At 41.7% G+C, this 26,200-nt stretch overlaps 1 protein-coding gene across 4 annotated transcripts in view; it reads left to right on the top strand.

Annotated features, from left to right (window-relative positions):
- Positions 1 to 26,200, top strand: part of myom1b (myomesin 1b) — a 113,022-nt gene that overhangs the window by 69,909 nt on the left and 16,913 nt on the right. For 2 of the 4 annotated variants that reach the window (XM_055634204.1, XM_055634205.1), the window contains 12 exons: positions 504 to 648; positions 2,615 to 2,674; positions 4,661 to 4,728; positions 5,552 to 5,665; positions 8,715 to 8,802; positions 13,239 to 13,277; positions 13,368 to 13,473; positions 14,254 to 14,417; positions 16,872 to 16,908; positions 19,648 to 19,670; positions 20,152 to 20,207; positions 21,168 to 21,383. In XM_055634204.1, the coding sequence (XP_055490179.1) occupies positions 504 to 648; positions 2,615 to 2,674; positions 4,661 to 4,728; positions 5,552 to 5,665; positions 8,715 to 8,802; positions 13,239 to 13,277; positions 13,368 to 13,473; positions 14,254 to 14,417; positions 16,872 to 16,908; positions 19,648 to 19,670; positions 20,152 to 20,207; positions 21,168 to 21,383 (1,116 nt within the window). Of the gene's footprint in view, positions 1 to 503; positions 649 to 2,614; positions 2,675 to 4,660; positions 4,729 to 5,551; positions 5,666 to 8,714; positions 8,803 to 13,238; positions 13,278 to 13,367; positions 13,474 to 14,253; positions 14,418 to 16,871; positions 16,909 to 19,647; positions 19,671 to 20,151; positions 20,208 to 21,167; positions 21,782 to 26,200 lie in introns of those variants that run through there. The other 2 variants (XM_055634203.1, XM_055634206.1) reach the window with 1 other exon arrangement.

Raw genomic sequence — 26,200 nt, 5'->3', positions numbered from 1 at the left:
AGGTCCTTTGGCCCACCGGGTCCGCGCCGACCAACGATCCCCGCACATTAACACTATCCTACACCCACCAGGGACAATTTTTACATTTACCAAGCCAATTTACTTACAAACCTGTATGTCTTTGGCGTGTGGGAGGAAGCCGAAGATCTCGGAGAAAACCCATGCAGGTCACTGGGAGAACATACAAACTCCGTACAGAGTAGTCGGGATCGAACCCGTGTCTCCAGCGCTGCATTCGCTGTAAGGCAGCAACTCTACTGCTGCACCACCGTGACCACTGGTTCTCTGACCCAATTCTTCAACCAAGCCTTTTGGCTTCTTCTCTAATATATATATATAGGTGGCTCAATTTGAAATCAACTGTGATATCTCTCCTGTAATGCTTTTGGCCATGTTAAATACATCATATAATTATGCCATTGTGATATAATATCCCACAGAATGAGGAGGCCTGCAAGTAAAATTGCTTTTATTTTGTTTCAAACATCCTTTGTCCTTTCCAGAAATATAAAATAAAGGTTGATCACAAGACTGGATTGGTGGAAATGATTATGGAGAAATTGGAGGATATAGATGAAGGCACGTTCACTGTTCAACTCCAAGATGGTAAAGCAAGTAACCAGTCGACTCTGGTTCTGATTGGAGATGGTGAGTCCTTGTACCGCAGTGACTAGTGGGGTGCCACAAGGCTCAGTGATGGGACCCCAGTTATTTACAATATATATATTAACGATTTAGATGTAGGAATTAAATGTAGCATCTCCAAGTTTGCAGATTACACAAAACTAGGTGGCAGTGTGAGTTGCAAGGATGCTATGAGGCTGCAGGGTGACTTGGATAGGTTGGGTGGGTGGGCAGAAGCATGGGAGATGCAGTATAATGTGGGTAAATGTGAGGTTATCTACTTTGGTGGCAAGAACAAGAAGGCAGATTATTATCTGAATGGTGTCAGATTAGGAAAAGGGGAGGTGCAATGAGACCTAGGTGTCCTTGTGCATCAGTCTGAAAGTAAGCATGCAAGTGCATCAGGCAGTGAAGAAAGTTAATGGTATGTTGGCCTTCATTGCGGGAGGATTTGAGTATAGGAGCAAGGAGGCCTACCACGGTTGTACAGGGCCCTGGTGAGACCGCACCTGGAGTATTGTGTGCAGTTTTGATCTCCTAATTTGAGGAAGGACATTCTTGTTATTGAGGGAGTGTAGTGTAGGTTCACCAGGTTAATTCCTGGGATGGCGGGACTGACATATGATGAAAGAATGGATCGACTGGGCTTATATCACTGGAATTTAGAATGATTAGAGGGGGATCTTGTGGAAACATTTAAAATTCTTAAGAGATTGGGCATGCTAGATGCAGGAAAAATGTTCCCAATGTTGGGAGAGTCCAGAACCAGGGATCACACTTTAAGAATAAGGGGTAAGTGTTTTAGGATAGAGATGAGGAAAAGCTTTTTCATCCAGAGAATTGTGAATCTGTGGAATTCTCTGCCACAGAAGGCAGTGGAGGCCAATTCACTGGATGGATTCAAGAGAGAGTTAGATATAACTCTTAAGGCAAATGGAATCAAAGGATATGGGGAGAAAGCGAGAACAGGGGACTGATTCTGGATGATCAGCCATGATCATATTGAATGGCGGTGCTGGCTCATAGGGCCAAATGGCCTACTCCTGCACTTATTTTCTATGTTTCTATGATAGGCTTTGTGTACACAGATGCCAATCACAATTAATAGAGATAGGATGCACTGAATAATACTAAGATTCTAATTTTAAATTCACTTATTAATAGCACTATTTATAGGTCATCTCTTGATGTATTTCTAAAAGAGTCTACTGAAGCACATTTTTTTACTGCACAATTTGTGATGTTCATTGAATGTAGATGATTCCAACATTGCATCCAACCCGCTGTATCATTCCATTATGTTGGCATAGGTTCATAAGCGATATGAGCAGAATGAGAGGGAAAGATAGATCATTCATGTTTGAATGGTGGAGTAGACTTGATGGGCTGAATGGTCTTCTCTGGCTCCAATAACTTATGAACTTATGAACTTCTTTCAGTATTTAAGAATCTGCAGAAAGAGTATTTTAAAGCAAAGATTGACAGTTTCTTAATTAATAAGGGTGTCAAATGTTTTGGGGAGAAGACAGGAGAATAGGGTTGAGAGGGAAAGATAGATCAACCACGATTAAATGGTGAAGTAGATGGACTGAATGGCCTAATTCTGCAAGTATGACATGAACTCAAGCTATCAACCTTTGAACTATTTGAGCGAATTACAATCCATGGACATAAAATAATATATTTAATTTTGTCTGGTATGTTTGAGTACATCATTAAAAATCTATTTGCAGAATGTCTCCCACTAGGAAGTGTAATTTGTTCATTTCTGGAGACTATTCTACCAATCTGCAATCCTATGATTGTAATGGGGAAAGCTGCCAAGCTCCACGGCCTGTAAAAGAGCATTGATTCACAAATACAATTTTTCTGATTTTTGCCTAAGATGCACAGAATCAGTGAAACTGATGACAAGCCAATGTCGATCAATTTGATGTCACAAATTCTGAGTGAGACTTCAACTGTTCTTGTGTTTTATTCCTACTTTCAGTGTTTAAGAATCTGCAGAAAGAGGCAGAATTCCAGAGAGGCGAGTGGCTCAGGAAACAAGGTAATACACTTTTCGACTAACGCACTGTTATGCAGAAACTGGAATTCATCAATTCTTGATGTGTGAACGTGCTTTCCATAAAGAACAAAAGGCCAACCCTTCTCCTGAAAGGTTTCGGGCAAAAAAAGCTATCACAATTACTTTGATCCAAGGCTAAAGAACTAAGCAAGAGATCCTTTGGGATCTTGTTGCTGAGATCACTGGGAAACGAGATATAGTGCAACATACTCGAGAATGTTCCACCCTTCGCAGCAAAAGGACAGCAGTGTAAAAGGCTGTTGGAGAAGTGAATTGGGAAGGCTGGGGGCTGAGGAAGGTAGGATGCAGTAGTGGAGTGTCACATGTAGCCCACATGTAGAGCTGCTGTCTCAAAGCGCCAGAGACGGGTTCGATCCTAACCTTGAGTGCTGTCCTATGGTCAATGGTGTCTTATTTGTCACATATGTAACTGCACAGTGAAATTCATTTTGCATATATTACACAAGCTACCCCTGCCATTTTTTGGCACCATCATTCAAAGTCCAAATTCCGGTTGGCCCATGCACTCAGTGGACTGGAGCAGTTCCCATGGACAGACGTCCATCTGCTTTCCTCTCCTGACCATCTTTGTGTCCCAGGAGTGCCCCCTACAGCCATCCTTGAAGGCATTAGAGGCATTACCCCAGTTCACCCTCCTTGTGCCCAATGTCAGCAGTCGGTTACTCCGTCCTATGAGCCTTCAGGTGGGCCCTGACGAGCCCTCGGGCAAAGTTCCTGGTCCCGTCAACCGACTAGTCTTCCAGGTGATGTCAGGCTTTATAATGGAAGCATAGATCGCAACAGCAAAGATGTCTTGCGGAGCACTTACAAAACAAGGGTTGAGCCACAATAGGTTGTGTCCAAGTCTGTGAATGTGCTCTTCGTGTGTCTTGTAAGCAAAGGGTGGTTTGTGTAAAGAACAAGCTGTCAGAGGAAGTAGTTGAGGCTGGGACTATCTCAACTTTTAAAAAACAGTTAGATATGTACATGGATAGGACAAGTTTGGAGGGATATGGACTAAATGCAGGCAGGCGGGACTAGTGTAGCTGGGACATGTTGGCCGGTGTGGGCAAGTTGGCCCGAAGGGCCTGTTTCCCCACTTTATCATTCTATGACTCTATGATTGAAGGTTGTAGGTTTCCCCTGGAAGCTCCACTTTCTGAGAGTTGTGTTGGATGCAACCAATGAATCTGATGCTGGATAAATGTTAGCCCAGGCCTGAAATATTGTTGCCCTTGTGACCCATTTCCAAGTAACTGGGAAAAGATCCAAGGTTTATTTGCTTCTCTATGCGAGCTATCTGCGGGGTAACATATTTTTCCTTCAGCTGAGCAACCACTTGCCACAGGTATCTAACCGAACCTCCATGGACTATAATCAGGAGCTAATACCACACTGCATCACTTGATTGCTGCCTCTCCCTGTCCCTATTCACAGGACCATCAGCCCAAGGTAAAATGGGGTTGACTCACAATTCACATTTTTTCCATCCTTGATTCACACCTTTTGTCTTTTCATCTCTGGCCAGTGTCCAACAATCTGTCTATCCAAACCCTCTCTCACACTCACCTGTAACTACCAATCACTTACCAGGCTTTGTCCTCTCTTCCAGCTTTCTCACCCCTTCCCCCGACCACCACAATCCGCCTGAAGGGTCCTGAACCAAAATATCACCTATCCATATTCTCCAGAGATGCTGCCTTGATCTGCTGAGTTACACCAGCACTTAATGTATCCACTCCCTTCCTATCAGATACAATATAGTTGTTTATGAAACCAATGATATAACATTATTACTTCTTAAGCAGATCCTTGCTAACAAAAATGCTAAGAAAGTCATAGAAATGTTTTCTTTAAATGTAAAGACAGATGATAAAACACACGAGATGAAATCTATGTCCATTCCATCAATGGGATAAAAACAAAACTGAATTATTTTTAATCTTGTGGAAAATTCTGTGCCAACAGGTCCACATTTTGTTGAGTATCTTGAATGGGAAGTTACAAGCGAATGCAACGTACTTTTGAAATGCAAGGTGAAGCAATTATTTTGTTAAAGCATGCTCTTTGATTCTCCAATTCAATAAAAGAGTTAATGACTTAAATATTTAAAGGGCAGTTAAGTATCTTGTCCGGAAGAGAAAGATAATAGTCAGTGTTTTCTTTATATAAAAGTTGTAAAAGCATGCAAAACACAGCAACAACACTGGAGTTAATGCATAAATCCTATTATGCATTAGAAAAGTGATTGGGAAGGGAACATCCCTGACCTTTTATTTTTCTATTCCAGATGTCATGCTGATAGATGGGCCCTTCCAAATAGGAATTAATATATTTTAAAAGAACAATATTAATGCCAAATATCACATTTTCTATAATTTTCTGAGATTAACGAATGCTAATTGAATCACAGGCCAACTCGAGGAATTGTTTGGAGAGAGGTTTTGAGAAGAGGTGAAAAACAAATAGAACACCCCATTGCCATGCTTGTGAATCTTTTAATTTAGTTTAGAGATACAGCGTGGAAACAGGCCCTTCGGCCCACCGAGTCTGCGCCGCCCAGCAATCCTCACACTATCCTACATGCACTAGGTACATTTTAAAATTATACAAAGCCAATTAACCTACAAGCCCATATGTTTTTGGAGTGTGGGAGGAAACCAGAGATCCTGGAGAAAACCCATTAATGCACTGGGAGATTCACTGGGAGAACATACAAACTCCGTATAGATAAGCATCCGTAGTCAGGATCGAACCCGGGTCTCTACCACTGCACCACTGTGCCGCCTGGAACATTTCAGAAGAAAGGGAGAACCAAACATATGAGCTAAAACTCCTCTTTTCTTTCTTTCCATTTAGGTGGCTAATATTAAGAAAGAGACATCAATCATCTGGTATAAAGATGACAGAGAGATAATGTTTGATGAGAAGCATGACTTCAAGGATGGTGTGTGTACTTTGTTGGTGCAACAGGTATGAAAGTAATGTTCAGATATCTAGACTAATTACCCGGACAATAGGAAGTGTGACCTGTTAGAGGCAGCAGGGTTGAAGCAATAGATGGAACCACTGCAGTCGGGAAATGTGGACACAGGTTTCCCACACATGTTGTGGAGTTTTAATGCCACCACGAACATCTATTTTTCTTGACGGATTCCTTGTTCGAGTTGACTTGGAGACCGCAGGAGCAGGCAGCTCTCAACCCTGGGCCCAGCAGGATATTGAGTATTGGAAATCAGTACCAATGCTGAATGGTCATCATAAGTGGGGTGAACCGTCAAGAACAATGGAGGGACCAGCAGGGAGCCACCACGATTGAATGGGGGGAACCAGCGGGGGGGGGGGGGGGGGGGGGGGGGGGGGGCCCACAACTTGCAATGGGCAGGCAGTAGATAGAAATGTTCGGTGAACTTTTGTAACTTTGTCGGCAGTAGACATGATGTGACACTTGAGTACTGCCTAGGTGAGATCTGCAGGGTTGTATGCACATCAAAGTATTTCACTGTACCTAGGTATATGTGGCAATAAAAGTATAATTGAATTGAATTGAATTGTTGGACAGACCAATCCAGGGATGCGGGTGTGACCTAATTCCCGGTACACAGGAAAGGTCGTGGAGGAGGATCTGCTGAGGGGCAGGCTTGGATATCAGTGCCGGTGTCCTGGATTGGTCAGGACATTGAAGGATTCAGGCCAATGCCAAGTTGGGGGTGAGATGTGAGAGAATGTGCAGGGTTATGCTGGCAGCATGGAGGTACAAGGAGAGGAGTTGGAGGGTGACACTTCCCTGAATGAAATTACAACCTGAGGTACTGCAGTGACAGCCTGGTTGTCCCTGGAATACCCAATGTTTTTCCCAGCTAAAACAATGTACTAATTTCCAGACAGGAATAATGCAGCGGGAATTCCATGAATGTACACATTTGTTTAGTTTAGTTTGCGGAAACAGACCCTTTGGCCTACTGAGATGGCGCCGACCAGAGATCCTCGTACACTAGCACCATCCCACACACACTTGGGACAAAATACAATTATACCGTGCCAATTGGCCTACAAACTTGTACGTCTTTGTATTATCTGAATGGTGGCCGATTAGGAAAAAGGGAGATGCAACGAGACCTGGGTGTCATGGTACACCAGTCATTGAAAGTAGGAATGCAGGTGCAGCAGGCAGTGAAGAAAGCAAATGGTATGTTAGCTTTCATTGCAAAAGGATTTGAGTATAAGAGCAGGGAGGTTCTACTGCAGTTGTACAGGGTCTTGGTGAGACCACACCTGGAGTATTGCGTACAGTTTTGGTCTCCTAATCTGAGGAAAGACATTCTTGCCATAGAGGGAGTACAGAGAAGGTTCACCAGACGGATGGCAGGATTTTCATATGAAGAAAGACTGGATAGACTCGGCTTGTACACGCTGGAATTCAGAACATTGAGGGGGGGATCTTATAGAAACTTACAAAATTCTTAAGGGGTTGGACAGGCTGGATGCAGGAAGATTATTCCCGATGTTGGGGAAGTCCAGAACTAGGGGTCACAGTTTACGGATAAGAGGGAAGTCTTTTAGGACCGAGATGAGAAAATAATTTTTTACACAGAGAGTGGTGAATCTGTGGAATTCTCTGCCACAGAAGGTAGTTGAGGCCAGTTCATTGGCTATATTTAAGAGGGAGTTAGATGTGGCCCTTGTGGCTAAAGGGATCAGGGGGTATGGAGAGAAGGCAGGTACGGGATACTGAGTTGGATGATCAGCCATGATCAAATCGAATGGCGGTGCAGGCTCGAAGGGCCGAATGGCCTACTCCTGCACCTATATTCTATGTTTCTATGTCTTTGGAGTGTGGGAAGAAACCGGAGCTACCTGGAGAAATCCCACGCAGGTCAGGGGAGAACGTACAAACTCTGTGCAGACAAGCACTCGTAGTCAGGATCAAACCCGGGTCTCTGGTGCTGTAAGGCAGCAGCTCTACCACTGCACCACCTTGCCACCTGATTTCTGATGCAGAAATCGCATCAGGTTTTCTGGAGTGAATTCCATCTAAAAATGCCTGGTTGAATTTTCAGAGTTGAAAAGCCCAACCCAAAACTCTACAAAATTTATGTCATTCCCTGCCACAGAGGGCAGTGGAGGCCAAGTCACTAGATGGATTTAAGAGACAGTTAGATAGAGCTCTAAGGGCTAGTGGAGTCAAGGGATATGGGGAGAAGGCAGGCACGGGTTATTGATAGGGGTCGATCAGCCATGATCAGAATGAATGGCGGTGTTGGCTCGAAGGGCCAAATGGCCTCCTCCTGCACCTATTTTCTATGTTTCTATATTGCATTCCTCTCCAGTCAAAAAAAAATCAATCTATTGAATTACTGCACTAAATTAACCCACACCACACATCAAAGTTTCTAGGAATAGCTCAACGTATAAGAGAACAGCTGCCAGCAAAGATGGAAAGCAGTTCTACTAATTAATGTCAAAGGAAATGTATATTGGCAGCAGAGATATTTATTAAGGCAGAGATTGACAGATTCTTGATTAGTACGGGAGTCAGTGGTGATGGGGAGAAGGCAGGAGAATGGGGTTGAGAGGGAAAGATAGATCAGCTATGATTGAATGGCGGAGTAATATGATGGGACCAAATGTCTTAATTCTGCTCCTAGAACTTACAAACTTATGAACCCCCAGCACGCATTTGGGCTATTTGACTATAGAGATAAATTTATCACAGCCTTGCTTCCAAAGCCAACAGAAAATTAAAGGGTATATCTGGATTATTAGTACTTTAAATCGCCTCACCACAATATGAAATAGCAATGTGATTCGCTGCAGATTTTTATACATACATACATACCTCCTTATTACCATCCTAAAATAAGCTGATATAAACTCCACTAGAGTTTGTATGTGAATATTGGAATTTATTTTTAAAAGGCACACAGGCCACATTTTCAAAAGGTTGCTGGCAAAGAATAATTATGGTAAACATAAATATCTGTGCTTGATGCAATATTCCTGATTTAATATTTACCAATAGTTTTCAAAGAAGGACGCTGGTGTTTATGAAATTGTACTGAAAGACGACAGAGGAAGAGATTCAAGTGTACTTCGACTGCTTGAGAAAGGTACGGTTTTACTGACATTTACCATGTCCCAGATTTTACATGATTGAGAATGTGTGGTTGGCGGTCAGTAAGGAGTTAAATCAAGAGCAATTGTGAATGTGTTAGGAACACGGTTTCAACAAGCCAACGTCCAGGTGTTAAGCAGTGTTCTGAAGGCCTAGGCTGTCAACCCACTGATCTGGGCAGGTTGCCAATGCAAGTACCTCACTCGAGCTGGTGACTGATTTAATCTGCTTTTCACGGCTGACCTGGGAAAGCTGGCGGCAGGAGTACCCTCCTTGTAATCTCACCCACATCAGAACATACTCCCGTGAAAAGATCTGTAGGGTTGGGAATCAAATTGTTCCCAAAATTACCCCCTCATGGAGATTAGGAATAATCAATTATCAGGAGCGGACCAAACTGCTTTGATCTTGGAGCCTTCTCTAGGGGATTGCCGACCCACTTGGAAGCCATCCAGCTGATCGCTGGCTGAGGAATTGCCAACTCTAAAGTCACACTTTCAAATGAAGTCGAGTTGAGTTAATTGTCATATGCACAAGCCAGGTGAGGTACAGGTACTAAAGAAAATATAATCTGAAGAATGTGACCCAGATATTAATGATGGCCCAGTTTTAAGACTTTTTACAAAGCCTGTGGAAGTGAAACTTCCTCTATAGAAGTGAAATGAAGATTTAGCTCTTTTTGTTGCCAACATAAACCACACTCAGTGGAGTTCACCATCAGGAATTACAATCATTAGACTCTGGCCCAGCTATGCCCCTGACCTCCCAAAGCAGCCTATAGCACTCCTCTCATCCACCCTCCACCCCATTCTTGATACTCCAATGTGACCCTTGAGATCCCAGTCCATCCATGAGTAAAGCTCTGATCTGTTCCCACAGCCTCCTTCCATTTTGGCTCTCTTTTCACAATCTGGTTACAGGTTAGCACATAACAATAAGCTTTTCACTATGCCCCCTGCTTTAAATCTGTTGTGCATCATAATATATGTTTAGATGGTAACAGACCCGAAAAATATAGGCCATGAGCTTGAATTGATGCTTAGGTTATTCCAGATTTAACCACATTCAATAGTGGACCCCCTGAAAAAGAAATAAGACTGTAGATGCTAGAAATCTGAAATAAAAAGCATAAATTGCTAGAAATACTCAGGATTTGTTGGTTGACCTGCTTCCTGAGTGTTTCCAGCGTTTTCTTCCTTTATTTCTAGCTCCCTCGAGAATGACACCAGATAACAAAAATTAAGGGATAGACACAAAATGCTGGAGTAACACCACGGGATAGGCAGCTTCTTTGGAGAGAACAAATATTTTGGGTCGAGACCCTTCTTACAGCTGCCAACTCTCACGCATTGAGCGTGAGAATCATGCATTTGGCCAAATTCTCACGCTCTCACGCTGACCACAAATTTCGCACACTCTGTCGTGAGAAATTCTGTGATCAACGAAAATTTCAAAAGTGCATGGGCCGCGGGTGTTGGAGAGCCAGGGCTGAGGGAGGGATGAAAGTAGAAGCAGAAGCAGAAGCAGTGGTGGGGTCAGATGCGGACGGGGAGCCGGAGCTGGCGAGTGTTTGCCGGGCTGGCGAGTCACTCACTGCAGCTCCGGCCATGGAGCAGCCTCAGTGCAAGCCTCAGGGCCATCGGAGGCATGCACTCTGGCCATGGAGCAGCCTCAGTTCAAGAGTCCCAGGCCGTCGGAGGCGTCGGAAGCGTTGCGCCGCTGCCGTGAGAGACTCTGTGCCGAATTCACCCAGGTGACTGGCATGGATCAGGCTGCGGCTCGGTGCATCCTGGAGGACAACCAGAAGTAAGTACCAAACACTGGGTAGAAGCAGTGGAAGATAGTGGACTTCAAATGGGGGTGATTGGTGAAAGCATCCTGCTTGCCTGCTAGATTTTCACTTACTTTAATTGCAGGAAAAATGTTCCCGATGTTGGGGGAGTTCAGAACCACAGGTCACAGTTTAAAAATAAAGGGTAGGCCAGTTCAGACTGAGATGGGGACAAACCTTCTTCACGCAGAAAGTTGTGAATCTGTGGAATTCTCTGCCACAGAAGGCAGTGCAGGCCAATTCACTGGATGTTTTCAAGAGAGAGTTACATTTAGCTCTTGGGGCTAACAAAATCAAGGGATATGGGGGAAAATCAGGAACGAGGTACTGATTTTAAATGAACAGCCATGATCATATTGAAAGGCAGTGCTGGCTCGAAGGGCCGATGGCCTATTCCTGCACTTATTTTCTATTTTTCTATGCTTGAGTATATGGCAATAAAACTCGACCACTTGATTTTGAAGCATTCATGCATGGTGGACGTATAATGTAGTCATAGTGATACAGTATGAAAACAGGCCCTTCGGCGCAACTTGCCCACACCCGCCAACATGTCCCAGCTACACCACCTGCTTTTGGTCCATATCCCTCCAAACCTGTCCTATCCATGTATCAGTCGAACTGTTTCTTAAATGTTGGGATAGTCCCTGCCTCAACTACCTCCTCTGGCAGCTTGTTCCATACACCCATCACCCTTTGTGTGGAAAAAGTTACCCCTTAAAAAGTTACCTCTTAAAAATACTTCAAACAAAAAACATTGAAATCATATTTCTACAATGCACTAAAACATGATTTTAATACATAACATTTCAAAAGGTCCCTACCGTGGGAGGGGGGACGCTCCCCCTCCCACACCCTCCCCCCACTTAATTGCTCCACTCTCTCGCCAGTTACACCCTAAGGCCAGTGATCAGTAATCGCTCAGCCCACTTTAAAAAAAGCTCTGTGGCCCCTGGTTCAGACAGAGATCATTGCCAGATGTGAGCGGGGAACTTCAATGTAAAAGTAATTGGGAATGGGGAGCATTGGAACAAAGATTTGCCCTCGGTACATATTAACTGTAATATAATAATGTATGCATGTTGGTAGGTGCAATCAAAACAAAGATTTTTTTTATCATTGTTGTGTTATGAATACCACAGAAAATATTATGTACTCTCAAGATCACATTTAATAGAATAATATTGCTTAAATATATAGTTATTGGACTTTGCATTTCGGAAAAGTCCCAGCTGAGAGGAAGAGAGCAAAATACTGAAAATATTGGGGGTGAAAATGACTTCAGAACAGTTTGTTAAGAAAATGAAGGAAATGGTAATAGAATACTTATAGAGCTGAGTGAGTATAATGTTATGGATGAGAAATTGTGTTCAAACAATTGATGACTTCTTTGACAAAGTAATTAGCATGTTAGATAACTAGGAAGCCAATGGATGTGGCAAATTTTGTTGTAGACAATTTGGTCTGTGAAGTGCCCCATAAAAGATTACTGCATTAGATAAGCACCTGTGGACTTGAACGTAATAGGTTAAGTCCAGGGGGTCAGATATGGGGCTTTATGTGTGGGCCAGATATATTGTCAGTGCAGAGGGGCTAGGAGCAAGGCCAAGTGTGCATCCAGTCAAGATCTGGGATAGTACTAGGTGTGCAGTCAAAGTTGGGACAATGGGAATGTTCAGGACTGGGAACCTAAGCAGCTAAGCAGCTATGATCAGGGTAGAATAGGGGGCCAGGTGTAAAGCTGGACTCAGGGTCAGGAATGAGAGAAGGTATGCAACTGGAGTCAGGGTCAGGAGTAGTACCAGGTGTGCAGTGAGACCCAGGTTGGTCAACATGGGCCAAGTGTTTGATTATAATCTGATTTCCATACATGAATATGTTAAGATCATTCATGTGCTGCACCTGTTGATCAGAGCCTGGCTGTACTGTGGAATGTAATTTGGAATGTAATTTAGCCTAACCTTATTCATAGCTAATCCAATTTAAATCATAAATATTGCATTCAAGTGCAAGTTAAAAGACTCACTACAGTATGCACCAGACTGCACAATTTCAAGCTGAAAAATGTGAAAGCTCTGTACCAATGGGAGGGGGGACACCTCAGGCTTGGTCTCCCACAATTTTTCACACCCAACTTTCACCCAATGTTGGCAGCCCTGCCCTTCTCCAGACTCCTCTCCAGAGATGCTGCCTGTCCCATTGAGTTACTCCGGCTGTGTCTATCTTCGGTGTAAACCAGCATTGGCAATTCCTTCCTACTAAAAATGAAGGGATGTATTAGAGGTAATGTGAAGTTGCAAAATATTAAATGCAAAGGTTACAAGTAAAAACATTGGCTTTCAGTCCTCTGGGTAATGCTACTTGTAAATCCTATACATTCCCATGTATATAACAAACCTCTCCTCCCCACCCACCTCCTTTGTTAAACAACTAAATTAACAGACATTTTAACCTTTGACTGGCTCCCTATGCATAAATAAGTAGGTAGGAGGAATATGAAGCAGAATCTATTGCAATGTAATATGTGTCATCTATGATAAATTGAAGCAGAAAGAATATTATTATATCTACATCCAGCTCATTTGATCTTAATTTTGCAGCTTTCAGTGACCTGATAACTGAAGTTTGTCGTATGGCTGGTGAGTTTTTTCTGAAGAACATATTGTTGCTAATTTTCCGCTTTCCCAAATTGACCTTTGAAACTGAGTGTTTATTTGTTAACATTGTAGCTCTGACTGCAACTGAGGTGAAGGTACAGAGTACAGAGCACGGCATCAGACTCTACTCCTTTGTTAGTTACTACCTGGAGGATTTGAAGATCATCTGGCACCACAAGTAAGAAATCATTTTCAATACACTTCGTACCTGAAGGTTAGGAGCTTTGCAGGTGGGTTGACCATGACTAATTTTCCAACTGCTGCCTCAATCAGAGAGGCTCCCAAAACTCTCCTCTTGTATTTTTTTTCACAGTGAAGCATAACTAGGTAGGGTGTTCAGTCATAGAGTCAGTCATAGAGTCAGCATGGAAACAAGCCCTTCGGCCCAACTTACCGAATAATGAAAGGCCTGGGTAGAGTAAATGTGTAGAGGATGTTTCCACTAGTGGGAGAGTCTAGGACCAGAGGCCACAGAATAAAAGGAAGAAGTGCGATGAGGAGCATTTTCTTTAGGGTAATGAATATGTGGAATCCATTGCCACAGACTGCTGTGGAGGCCGTTAATGGATCATTTTAAGGCGCCTATTGATATATTCTTGATTAGTACAGGTGTCAGAGGTTATGGGGAGAAGGCAGGAGAATGGGGTTGAGAGGGAAATATAGAATAGCCATGATTGAATGGCCCAATTCTGCTCCTACATCTTATGAACTTGCCCATGCCATCTTTGGCCCATCTACATTAGCCCCACCTGCCCGTGGTGGGTGCATATCCCTTTACTCTAAATCTTTCCTATCCATGTGCATGCCTCAATGTATTTTAAATGTTGTGCCAGTTTAACAGTGTTTAACAGTGCCTGGTATTTGACCTGGTTTCTCATTACATTATTTGGGAACGGAATTTTTAAAAATGCAACCTAGAGTTCCGAATGCCTTTAAAATGCCAGTTGTCTATCTGCAGCGACACAAAACTTGCATCGACGGATAGAGTAAAGAGTGGTGTTACAGGGGAACAGATCTGGCTGCAGATTAATGAGCCCACACAGAAGGACCAGGGAAAATATACTCTGGAACTCTTCGATGGAAAGGAGGGTCACAAAAAATCTGTCGAATTGAGCGGAACTGGTAAGGGTGACTGAGCTACTTCATGCAGTTTAATGATGATGTTGTAATAAAATGTTGCTGCTGGTCCATCCTCCCACTGAAAACCCACCAGAAGCTCGGATGGAGAGCCGACCAGAGCAGATTTGGGGCAAAGCTCCTCATGGCCATATCCCATTTGCTGGGATCAGGAATATTTGTACATTGCTGGCAGCATCTAAGCCACCTGCAATGTAAATGAGCTTTCCTCAAATGAATGGGGACAATTTAGCAGTGTAAGCATATTTGATAATGTGGCTTGAATATAATCAGCTAGGTGAGCCATTACCTGTTAATATAACATTCAACATAGAACAACAGCACAGCACAGGAAAGAGCCCTCCAGACCATAATGTTTGTGCCGAACCTGATGCCAAGTTCAACTAATCTCAACTGCCTGTGCATTATCCATATCCCTCTATTCCCCGCCCTTTGATGTGCCGATCTAAAAGCCTCAAACTACTATTTAGCTGCAACTGCCTTCCTAAACTGTTAACTACTTACTATCATATCTGCCTCCACCACCAACCCTGGCAATGCATTCAAGGCGCCCACCATTCTCTGTGTAAAAAACTTGCCCCGCACATCTCCATTAAACTTTCCCCCTCTCACCTTGCAGCTATGCCCTCGGGTGTTGGACATTTCCACCCTGGGGAAAAAGGTTTCAACCATCTACCTTATCCATACCTCTCATCATTTTTATCTCCCATAACCTATCGGGTCTCCCCTCAACCTCCGACTTTCTGGAGAAAACAATCCAAATCTATCCAACCACTCCTTGAGGCTAAAACCCTCTAATCCTGACAGCATTCTGATAAACATTACTTGTGATCCAGGGCACTAGAATTTCTGGAATTGATTTTACTATTATCAATCAAGGCACCGTCAAATCTGATATAAAGTGAAACCAAGGTGCTCCATGATAGACTGTAATGTGTTTCCTCTCCTCTCACATGTTTTGCTGATAAAATCACACTCTATGTTCCAATATTTGTAAAATTCATAAAGAAAATGTGTTGGAAAGAATTATGGCATGTTGAAGATGTTATTCAGAAAGATGAAGGATGTAAATAATATAATCATCATGTTTTTGGAACTGAGCTTTAATCTGAAAAATGTTTTTCAAGGGAGCCTTTAGTCCATGTTATAATTAAGCAGGTGTGCTCAAAGTCAATATCGTATTGACTGCCAACGTAGTTTAAATAAATTCCCATTTTCCCACAATTTTTCCCATTTACTTTGATAAGCAAGAACAATTCCTAAGAATAGATCTATTGAAAAGTCAAACAATGATAAACTTTGAGGTGGAAAAACAAACTAGAAACTTCACCTGTTGATTATGATCAGTGAAAAATTGCCTTGTGTCAAGAAGCAACAAGAACATTAAAAAAATCGACATTGTTTTATGATTGCTAAAAGACTGGAGATTAAATCTTAAGCATTGCTATCTCGGTGGTACCAATCAGAAGCACCAATCTCAAAATGTGTCAACTAGTTAATGTAATGATATGTGCACATCGCTGACCCATATCAATGAGAATATCTTTTCTTTCTTTATTATGAATAACAATTTTTTTAAACTTTTATTTATTTCTATTTTGAAAGTAATGAATTCATTCTGACAGAATTTATATTACTTTCAGTTTGTATGGAGTTTGAACTCTGTGCTGATTGCTGTGCACCCCATATAGCGCCTTGCATTATAAAGTTCTGAAAATTTATATATTTGATGAAATAAGACTTCAGAATCAGCATTTGACAATTCAGTCATAGTGCTTTATCATAGTGAAGAATGGTACTCCACAAGCACTTTCCTTCATTTCGATCCAGCCATTCTATCTGACTTTCTTGCTTCAAGAAAAAGACCTGTTTCATTACTTCTTTAACCAGTTGCATTCAAAAAATAGCCTCAAAGAAGGGTGACACAAAAAACTGTAGTAACTCAGGGGGTCAGACAGCATCTCTGGAGAGAAGGAGCAGGTGACGTTTCAGGTGAAAAAGAAGGGCAGTTCTTTTGACAGGGAAATGTTTGGAGTCAGTGTGGTTAATTTAATTTTCTCTGAATTTCACGTGGTATGTGGGGATGAAGTCATAAACTCAAGTTTCGTGATGTTTGGTGTGGTGCAACAGAACGGCCAAATTTCCTTCCTAAATAGAAAATGGGAGGCGTGATCTGTGGAAAGAACTGAAATTCCATGACAGCAGAAATTATAATATGAACATCTGGTGTGGATTTTCATCCTATTGTGCATGTTGGCAACTTATCGGGAAAAACTGAAACAGAAAATTGATCAGTTTCCATAGTATCAAGCAATCTTCAATAGCAGTTTTCCACCAGGACAGGAAATTGCAAATCTATTTGGTTGCATTCGTTTAATTACACTTGCTGAACGAATTGATACATTTTAACAACCATCCCTGTCTCTGTTCCTCTTCAAGTATTTGATGAAGCGTTTGCAGAATTCCAGAGGCTGAAGTAAGTACTAACATTTTACTAAGTATTTCATTTGTCCATTTTTATGGGGACTTTTCAGTTGCATGGCCTAACTGGAATGTATATCCACTGCTACAGATTTTCTACTTGCTCAATATGCCTTTTTAAATGCACGACAAGTGCGCACACTATGTGTCCTTTACAACTATGGTTTGATTAGCATTCAAGGGGCACAGTGGTAGAGTTGCTGCCTTACAGCGCTTGCAGCGCTGGAGATCCAGGTTCAAACCTGTAAGGAGTTTGTACGTTCTCCCCATGACCCGTGGAGCTTTTCTCTGAGATCTTTGGTTTCCTCCCACACTCCAAAGACTTACAGGTTTGTAGGTTAATTGGCTTGGTATTAATGTCAATTTTCCCTTGTGTGTGTTGGATAGTGTTAATATGCGGGGATTGCTGTTCAGCGTGGACTTGGTGGGCTGAAGGGCCTGTTTCTGCACTGCATTTCTATATCTGTACAGGTACATGCGGCACAGAAACAGGCTTTTCTTCCAAACTCATCCATACAGAACGAGATGAGTCATCTAAACTAGTCCTTTTTGCCTCCCAATTTCCCATATCCCTCTAAATATCTCCTTTTGTCCTGTCCAAACTAGTTTCATTGTATACATAGAAAATAACGGTGAGGAGTAGGCCATTCGGCCCTTCGAGCCTGCACCGCCATTCAATATGATCATGGCTGATCATCCTTTATCCCGTACCTGCCTTCTCTCCATACCCCCTGATCCCCTTAGCCACAAGGGCCACATCTAACTCCCTCTTAAATATAGCCAATGAACTGGCCTCAACTACCCTCTGTGGCAGAGAGTTCCAGAGATTCAATCTCTGTAAAAAAAGTTCTTCTCATCTCGGTTTTAAAGGATTTCCCCCTTATCCTTAAGCTTCCCCTGGACTGGCAGCTCGATCCACAAGAATGTAAGTTTCTATAAGATCCCGTCCAATCTTGAGTATAAACTTGATAAGACAAAGGAATCAGTTGGTCCGTCTCTGCATATGGCTTGTCCTTCCTCAGATGAAAAAACTTTTTCCAATATCAACTAATATTTCCTCAACTTCCCCTGCTGGCAGCTCGATCCACATGCTCGCCACTTGAGTGAAAACTTGAGTGAAAAAGTTATCCCATAGGTTCCTATTACATTTTGTCCATCTTACCTTAAATTTTAAAATTAACAGCACTCTCATGGGACCATCCTGCTTCAGTCACTTGAAATCTGGGGAGACATTCCAGTCTAGTAATTAGGTGGTGAAACATGATTGTGGATGAAATGTTAAACTATGCTTGAAAGCTCTCATTGCATTATTTTGATGAGGAAAGTAGCCATGCCATTGCTCGTATTTAACAATCAATGGATATTAATAAAGTAGATATCTGGACATTGGTGTTCCACTCTTCGTGAGAGCATGCAAGTTACCTGCTACATTTTCAGCAATACAATAGTGACTGGATTTCAAAACATAATTAATTGCCTGTAATTATTGTTTTGTTGGGATTTCCTGAGATCTTGAAACACATTAATGCAAGTCATTTTTAACTTGATGAAAAATGCACACAGAGTTTGACGCTATATCATATATTTTGAAAGACATTTTATATAGTTATATATTGAACTGATACATTTTACATCAAGTTTGTCTGAAGTATCTGTCTATGCTTTCACTGTTATTTGCTAACATATAGTAACTCTGGATTACCATGTAGCAATTTTTATTCTCCCTTGAAATTTGAAATCTGAATTCATGTATCTTTATGTAAGTGTTTTGGGAGAGTAGTGAACCTTGCTATCAAATCAATGTATCAAAACAATCCCCACTCAATCTCTACCAACTTGGGTTGGATTTGTAGACACAGAAACTTGACTGATATCAGTGAGATAAAAACAGAAGATGCTGTGTTCTCTGGTGAAGCCTAGTTTTTCAAACATCCCTTTTGCTCCAAGTTAATTAAAAAAAAAAGAGGAATTTCCTGCTAAAGCCTTCCCTAGAAATTCACTTCATCGCATTGGAAGATTTTGACATCACTATTTTCCTTTCCCCTTCACACTATCCATTCTCTTCTCATTCCTCATCCATAATTCCCATTCTTTCACCGTCAGTACATCTCTTGTCTCCTTTGCAATCTTTATCCATTCTCGATCTTTCCCCATGTCCACTCTTTCTTTCTTCCCCACAGCCCCACTCATGTCCTCCTCTCATGTCCCCCCCCCCCCCCCCCCCCCCCCCCCCCCCCCCCCCCCTTCCCCCCCCCCCCCATCCCCCCCCCCCTCCTTTTATTTGGGATGTAGCTCTTGTATATGTTTATCAGTGTTAAACAGCTGTGCTTTCACAGGACACTACAATATCGTTTAACTGGATTCTCATCCCAGTAAATTGGGATAACAATAAGAAAGTCATTAAATTAAATTGCTAAATCAGCTCAAATAAATTTATTACCTAATTAAATAATTTATTACCATGTGTCATTTGTATGTAAATATGTTGGTTTGTAAACAGCTATATTATTTATTACAAGGTTTTCTGCCTTCAGTCTACCACAATGAGTAAATCATTAGAATTATTTATATTTCCTCTTCTTAATGGAGTCCTATCTTTATGAACACTAATAGTTAAACAAGCACTTCTAAGGAAGTATGGTTCTTTTGAGATAAAACATGTTTTATGATTGTATACATCACATGTAGATTGGTTAATTTTGTCTTAATTTCTTTTTCAACTTTCTAAATACAGACAGGCTGCAATTGCTGAGAAAAGTGAGTATTACATTCTTAGATATATTATGATTACATAAAAATATTAATATAAAATTGCAGTTTTAATAAATCATTTACTAATAATTATAATAGATATATTTAAAATCCTACTTTGTTCCTGAGAATATAGAATTATATATTTATCTGGAAATTACATAGTTATTGATTCAGAGGGCAGCTATTCACCACTTTAAACCTCTTCCAGCATTCACTGGGACCATTTCAGTTGCATGTCAAGTGTTCTGCAATTTCCTCAAGAAATGCCCAGCTAAGGATATGACATTAATAATGTTTTAACATTCTACTTCTAATATTTCTGTGTTCCACATAGAGAAAACACCAAATTCCCACCTAATCTCTGTGCGTTTCTGGCTCGACTAGATGACTGCACACCCATAATTTTAGATTCCAAAGATTTGTAATTTGATACATGGCTTAATTGGTGTAACGCCAAAAACATTTTTGAAATCTCTTCTATTAGATCGCGCTCGGGTTACTGGAGGTTTGCCTGATGTTGTCACAATCCAAGAAAGAAAGGTAAATGTTGGCATACTTCTAGATGGCAAGTGTGATGCAAACTTTCTATATTTAATGGAATATTACACTAAGTAAAGATTAATAATATGTCAAACATATCATCACAGATATTGGACCTACTAGATTTCCAATTATTATTAAGACAGATGTTGCACCTGGTAGTTTTCCACTGATTAACAAAAGAACTAATTACAAATACACATGACTACAATCTAAATGGCGGCACAGTGGCATTAGTGGTACAGTAGAGTTTAGTTTAGTGATACAGCGTGGAAGCAGTGCCTTTGACCCACTGAGTCTGCATCGACCAGCAATCCCCGCACAGTAATGCTATCCTACACACACTATGGACAATTTACATTTATACCAAGCCAATTAAACTACAAATCTGTATGTCTTGGGAGGAAAACTACAAACCTGTATCAGTGTGGGAGGAAACCGAAGATCTCGGAGAAAACCCACCTGGTCACGGGGTAAAAGTACAAACTCAGTACAGACAGCACCTGTAGTTGGGATCGAAACCGGGTTTCTGGTGCTGTAAGGCAGCAACTCTATCACTGCCCCATGGTGCCTGCCCTACCGTTGCTACCTTACAGCGCCAGAGACCCAGGGTTCAATACTGATTACGGATGCTTGTCTGTACAGAGTTAGTACATTTTGTGACCTGTGTGGCTTTTCTCCGGGATCTCCCACATTCCAAAGATGTTCAGTTTTGTAGGTTAATTGGCTTGGTTTAATTGTAAATTGTCTCTCGTGTGTGTAGGATAGTGTTAGTGTGCGGGGATCGCTGGTCGGCGCAGACTCGGCGGGCCGAAGGGCCTGTTTCCATGCTGTATCTCTATCAGAAAATGTACAAACTGAAGAAAATGCATTTTGAGTGTGAAATAAGCATATTTTGTTTTAAACAGCAATCTTGTAGTTTGTTGATAAAATTATTGAATATCATTATTGTGTTTGTAGTCACTTAACCTTACTTGTAACGTGTGGGGAGATCCAGTTCCTGCCGTCTCCTGGTTGAAGAACGAAAAGGAACTCATCGGAGATGATCATCTGATACTTAAGTTTGAATCTGGAAAGTTTGCTTCGTTTACCGTCACCGATGTCAGGACCACGGACTCTGGCAAATACAGCATCCTCGTGAAAAACAAATACGGCACCGAGACAGGTGACTTTACAGTAAGTGTTTTCTTACCCGAGGAAGAGGAGCAAGTTGAAAAGGAGAAAGCAACAAAGAAAAAGTGAGGCAATTGTGTTGAGGAAGATAAAAAGAAAGCTAACATATATTATCAACAGTGTGTATGTTTTTGATGTGGAGGTTAGTTTGTTACGCGATGAGTCTGAAGGAATGACTTTCGAGAAGCAATTTTTGAGACTTTGAGCAGGTCTACTAAACTAGTCACCGAATGAATCTAAAGTTTTGAATTAGAGAATTAGTATCCCGTAATATAGTATTTTTGGTCAACTGTTTCTTGTGTCCCACATATAAATGTGAACACCAAATGATGTCAATGTTGTATTGAATAAAATCCCAATTCACTAATAAATGGTGCACAAATCCTTCACACTTACCTCCACCTGTTTGCACTGTGTTTTCTTTTGAGGAATATTGTCACATTTGTTCACTACTTCTTCCTGGTTCATTGGCTCCCATGTTGCACTTTAAGTTCCAATGATAACTTCATTCATTCAAATTAAACCCCTGCCGTGCAAGACCCATGCTGCAGTGAATTTGACACATTTTCCATTCAAGGATGAGGTGCTCATTTATGAGAATGATCGCAGGAATGATTGGGTTAATATATAATGAGTATTTGAAGGGAAGAAGTGAGATGAGGAGGATTTTCTTTAGTCAGAGGGTGGTGAATCTGTGGAATTCATTGCCACAGACGATTGTGGAGGCCACGTTTATGGTATTTTTAAGGCGGAGATTGATAGATTCTTGATTAGTGCGGGTGTCAGGGGTTATGGGGAGAAGGCAGGAGAATGGGGTTGAGAAGGAAATATAGATCAGCCATGATTAAATGGCAGAGTAGACTTCATGGGCCGAATGGCCCAATTCTGCTCCTAGAACTTATGAACATGAACTCTTTTGTAGTACTGTCATGCAGTAGGGTTTGCCTTGGGTGTGTTTAAACAATACCAATTTGACCAGTTGAAGTCACCCATTATTTAACTTTTATGCTGCCCTCAAGGGTTTTGTCAGTTTTCCTCTATGTGGCATTTTTGTGCTCCAGACACTGAACCAGCTTCTGGAAGTGGTGGACACTGGGGTGGCATAGTGGTGTAGAGCCAGAGATCCTGACCTTGGGTGCTGTCTGTGTGGAGTTTGCACATTCTCCCTGTGACCGCATGGGTTTCCTCCGGGTGCTCTGATTTCCTCACACATCCCAAAGATGTGCAGGTCTTTAGGTTAATTGGACTCTGTAAACTGTCCCTAATGTCTAGGCAAAATGGAATAACATAGAACTAGTGTGAACAGGTGATCAATGGTCGGCATGGACTTTGGTCAGATGAAGGACCTATTTCCATGCTGTATTGACATTAAAGTAACTTAAGGGCCTGTCCCACTTGGGCGTCATTTGCACGTCATTTACGCGACATCATTTACGCGTCACGACGCACGCGTTGCATGCATTACGCGCGCATGGTGCATGGTGACGTAGGCAGTGACGCGCGGTCACGTGCAGCGCACCAGGATTTTGCGATTCACAAAATCTTCGTGTGCCACCTGCGTGATGAGCAAATGACGGTTAACACACACATAACTAGACTACTGCAGCAAAGAGCATCTAAAGGACCTGTCCCGCTTGGCAATTTTTTCAGTGACTGCCCGCATCATTGACTAACGTATTAGGTCACCAAAAAATTTGTGGCGTGATGACGTTTGACACGCGGTGTTTTTTCAAGTGTCGCAACATTTTTTTGTCACCGCTGGATTTTGGAATGTTCAAAATCTTTTGACGACACTGATACGACGCCAGCAGTCGCCGAAAAAATCGGCAAGTGGGAGAGGCCCTTAACCTTCAAAAATAAACAACTCAAGGAATTTAGTGATAGAGATTCAAATATACTGATGGATTCCAAATATCAGTAAGGGCTCAATGCCAATTCCTAATAGAGAATGCTATAATTTTCACATGTTCAATATGGGAGCAACAATGAATTCTAAATGAAAAAGATTAACTATTGTTTTCCAATGTTAATTCTTTATATGAACACACTTGTTAACCTAACTGATCTGTCAATGATTTTGTGGTCATTTGGTCAGGCTCACTGTGTATGGGATTTAGTGTGTGTCTGTATGTTAAGACAACAAATAACTTAGTACTAGCTCATCCCTTGATATTAAAACCTTTAGTCACTCCACTCCCAACACTAAAATAATATTTCATTATAACTGGAATAAATGACAGATGCTTCTTGACCTGAATGTTTTACTAAACTCACTTTCTGTGGAATATGAAACACAAACACAGTAATGATTATCACTTAAATTAACTAATATTTTAATTTTGTTTAATAGGCAAACTTCAATTCATATAACATTGAATGGGAATGAAGTGCGGGATGCAGAAAGTATTTCTTGACAAAGTACAGAAAGTCGCCAGGTTACAATAGGGTTTAATTCCTGAAAACTGTTCCAACTTTTGGGCGGCACAGTGACACAGCTGGTAGAGCTGCTGCCTCACAGCGCCAGAGACCTGAGTTTGATCCTAACAATGGGTGCTCTCTGTGTGGAGTTAGCATGATCTCCCTGTAACTGGATGCTCCAGTTTCCTCCCACATTCCAAAGCCATGCAGGTTTGTAAGTTAATTAGCCACTGCACAGTCTAGGACAGGGGTGTCAAACTCATTTAAACTAATTTTAAGTCACGGGCAAAATGCGACTTCATGCGCACCAGATCGCGTCGCGCACACGCGGACGTAGCCCGATCCGGCATCGCGAGCAGCTGCAGCCCACTCTGGCACCGGGGAAATCATCCCACGGGCTGGATCAGACCCCTTTGCGGGCCTCATCCGACCCGCGGGCCACGAGTTTGTCACCCCTTGTCTAGGACATAGAACTAGTGTTTGGGTGAACAATGGTCAGAATGGGCTGAAAGGGCCTCTTTCCACACTATATCTCTAAGACTAAAACCTTAGCTGTTCATGAGTTGGAAATGAGCAGAGTGTGTAGGAGAGGATCACAGAAAAAGCTGTGACACAAAATGCTGGAGTAACTCAGCGGGACAGGCAGCATCACTAGAGAAAAGGAATGGGTGAAGAAGAGTCTAGACCCAAAACGTCACCCATTCCTTCTCTCCAGAGATTGCTGGTGAGGAATGGGAGGGCACGCAGATATCCCCATTCCCGCCCAGCAGAAGAAGATGCTGCTGCAGCCCCACTGCAGCTGGCAAATCCATTCCCATCCATCCTGCTGGTCTACCAGATGCATGTTTGTTAGGGATGCCAATAATTGAGATGTTTGGCAACTGGAGGGGACTTGTGATATGATAAGACCAAGATAAAACTTTTATTGTAAATATCAAATCCATTGTGATAATCATGAATGGAAAGTAAATTATGAATATAAATTTTAATGAGTACTATTTACATAAAACACAAACTTGGGAAACCAGCAGTTGTCATAATCATATCAGGCAGAGTTCATTCTGGTTTGTCTACCTTATTTAAGTTATGAAAATTGTATGTATAATTATTATTAGGCCATTGACTCAAACAGTAATTTTCATAAATCCTTATGAATTAAAAGTTAGACATAAATGGCACAGAAATTGCATAAAAGATAGGTTTACTGTGAAAGCCATTATTGGTATCATAAGAATCCACGTAACGATAAGATTTATATTCCTGCCATTCTGCTAGACTTTAGAGATACAGAAAGTGAAAATTGAAACTATCTCACCTCATTACTGCAAAATATAACACTTTATGTGTTTTACTTATCTTTCCAACCTTTCTCCTTTCTCTTTATGAATCTAGACTTCTTTGCTCTCCAGTTATTTCTCACTGTATCTACTTTAGAGTCTAGTTCATCATACATCTTATTCTATTTGTTTCTATGCTGCTTTAAAATGTCAAAGATAGGGGATGAATATTCAGCAGGCAGCAAGTATTCATTTACCTCATTAAACAGTCATCAAGTTGCATCTCTGGCATTTTCATAGAATCATACAGTACAGAAATGGGCTCTTTCTACCAACCTCTTCACTGGCGATCGTGATGCCTATCTTTGTGAATTGCATTTGCTTGCAATAAACCTGTATCCCTCTATTTTGTGGCAAAGCTGGGCCACTAGCACCCATTAACCCCCATAGTTGTTCAGTGAACGTGTATTTTTGTTTGAAAGTGGGGTAATTGAACATAGCATATGAGATGCAACATACCAGTAAATTTAGCTTAGCATTCACATTGATCAAACACTGGTCAACCTGAGGAGCACATTCAGCAACAGACTGGTTCCACCAAGATGCAGCACTGAACACTACAGGAATTTCTTTTCCCCTGTGGCTATCAAACTGTTTAACTCCTCCCCCTGTTGTGGGGGTAGACTGATCCCCCTCCCCCCCCCCCCCCCCCCCCCAATCCCCACCCCGTCCCCTTCCCCAATCCTGGACTTTCCACTAGTAAGGAATCTGCCTAAATTGAAGGGCCAGTTAGAACTGAAGACTACCTTAAAAGAAACAACCTTCTGGTAGTATTTTCTGGGTAATTAGGCAGTTCAATTTATTTAGCATGGAAAGAAGAGAAAGAAACCATGTATCGCACAGTAACACGTTGATTTTTTAATCTTAAATTATTGTTCGAATAATCAGCATTCGCTGATCAAATTAAGTGAAAAAAATATATGTGGAGGTATGCAGAGAGCACTGAGCCCTGCTTCCGGAGATGATATCTGAAATGAGTAGGAAGGAACTTCAGATGCTGGTTTACACTGAAGATAGACACAAAATGCTGGAGTAACTCAGCGGCTAGGCAGCATATCTGGAGAG

Source organism: Leucoraja erinacea, chromosome 4 (genome assembly GCF_028641065.1).
Source record: "Leucoraja erinacea ecotype New England chromosome 4, Leri_hhj_1, whole genome shotgun sequence".
Lineage (NCBI taxonomy): Eukaryota > Metazoa > Chordata > Chondrichthyes > Rajiformes > Rajidae > Leucoraja > Leucoraja erinaceus.
Note: the sequence above shows the minus strand (reverse complement) of the source record. Positions and strands in the feature narration are given on the sequence as shown.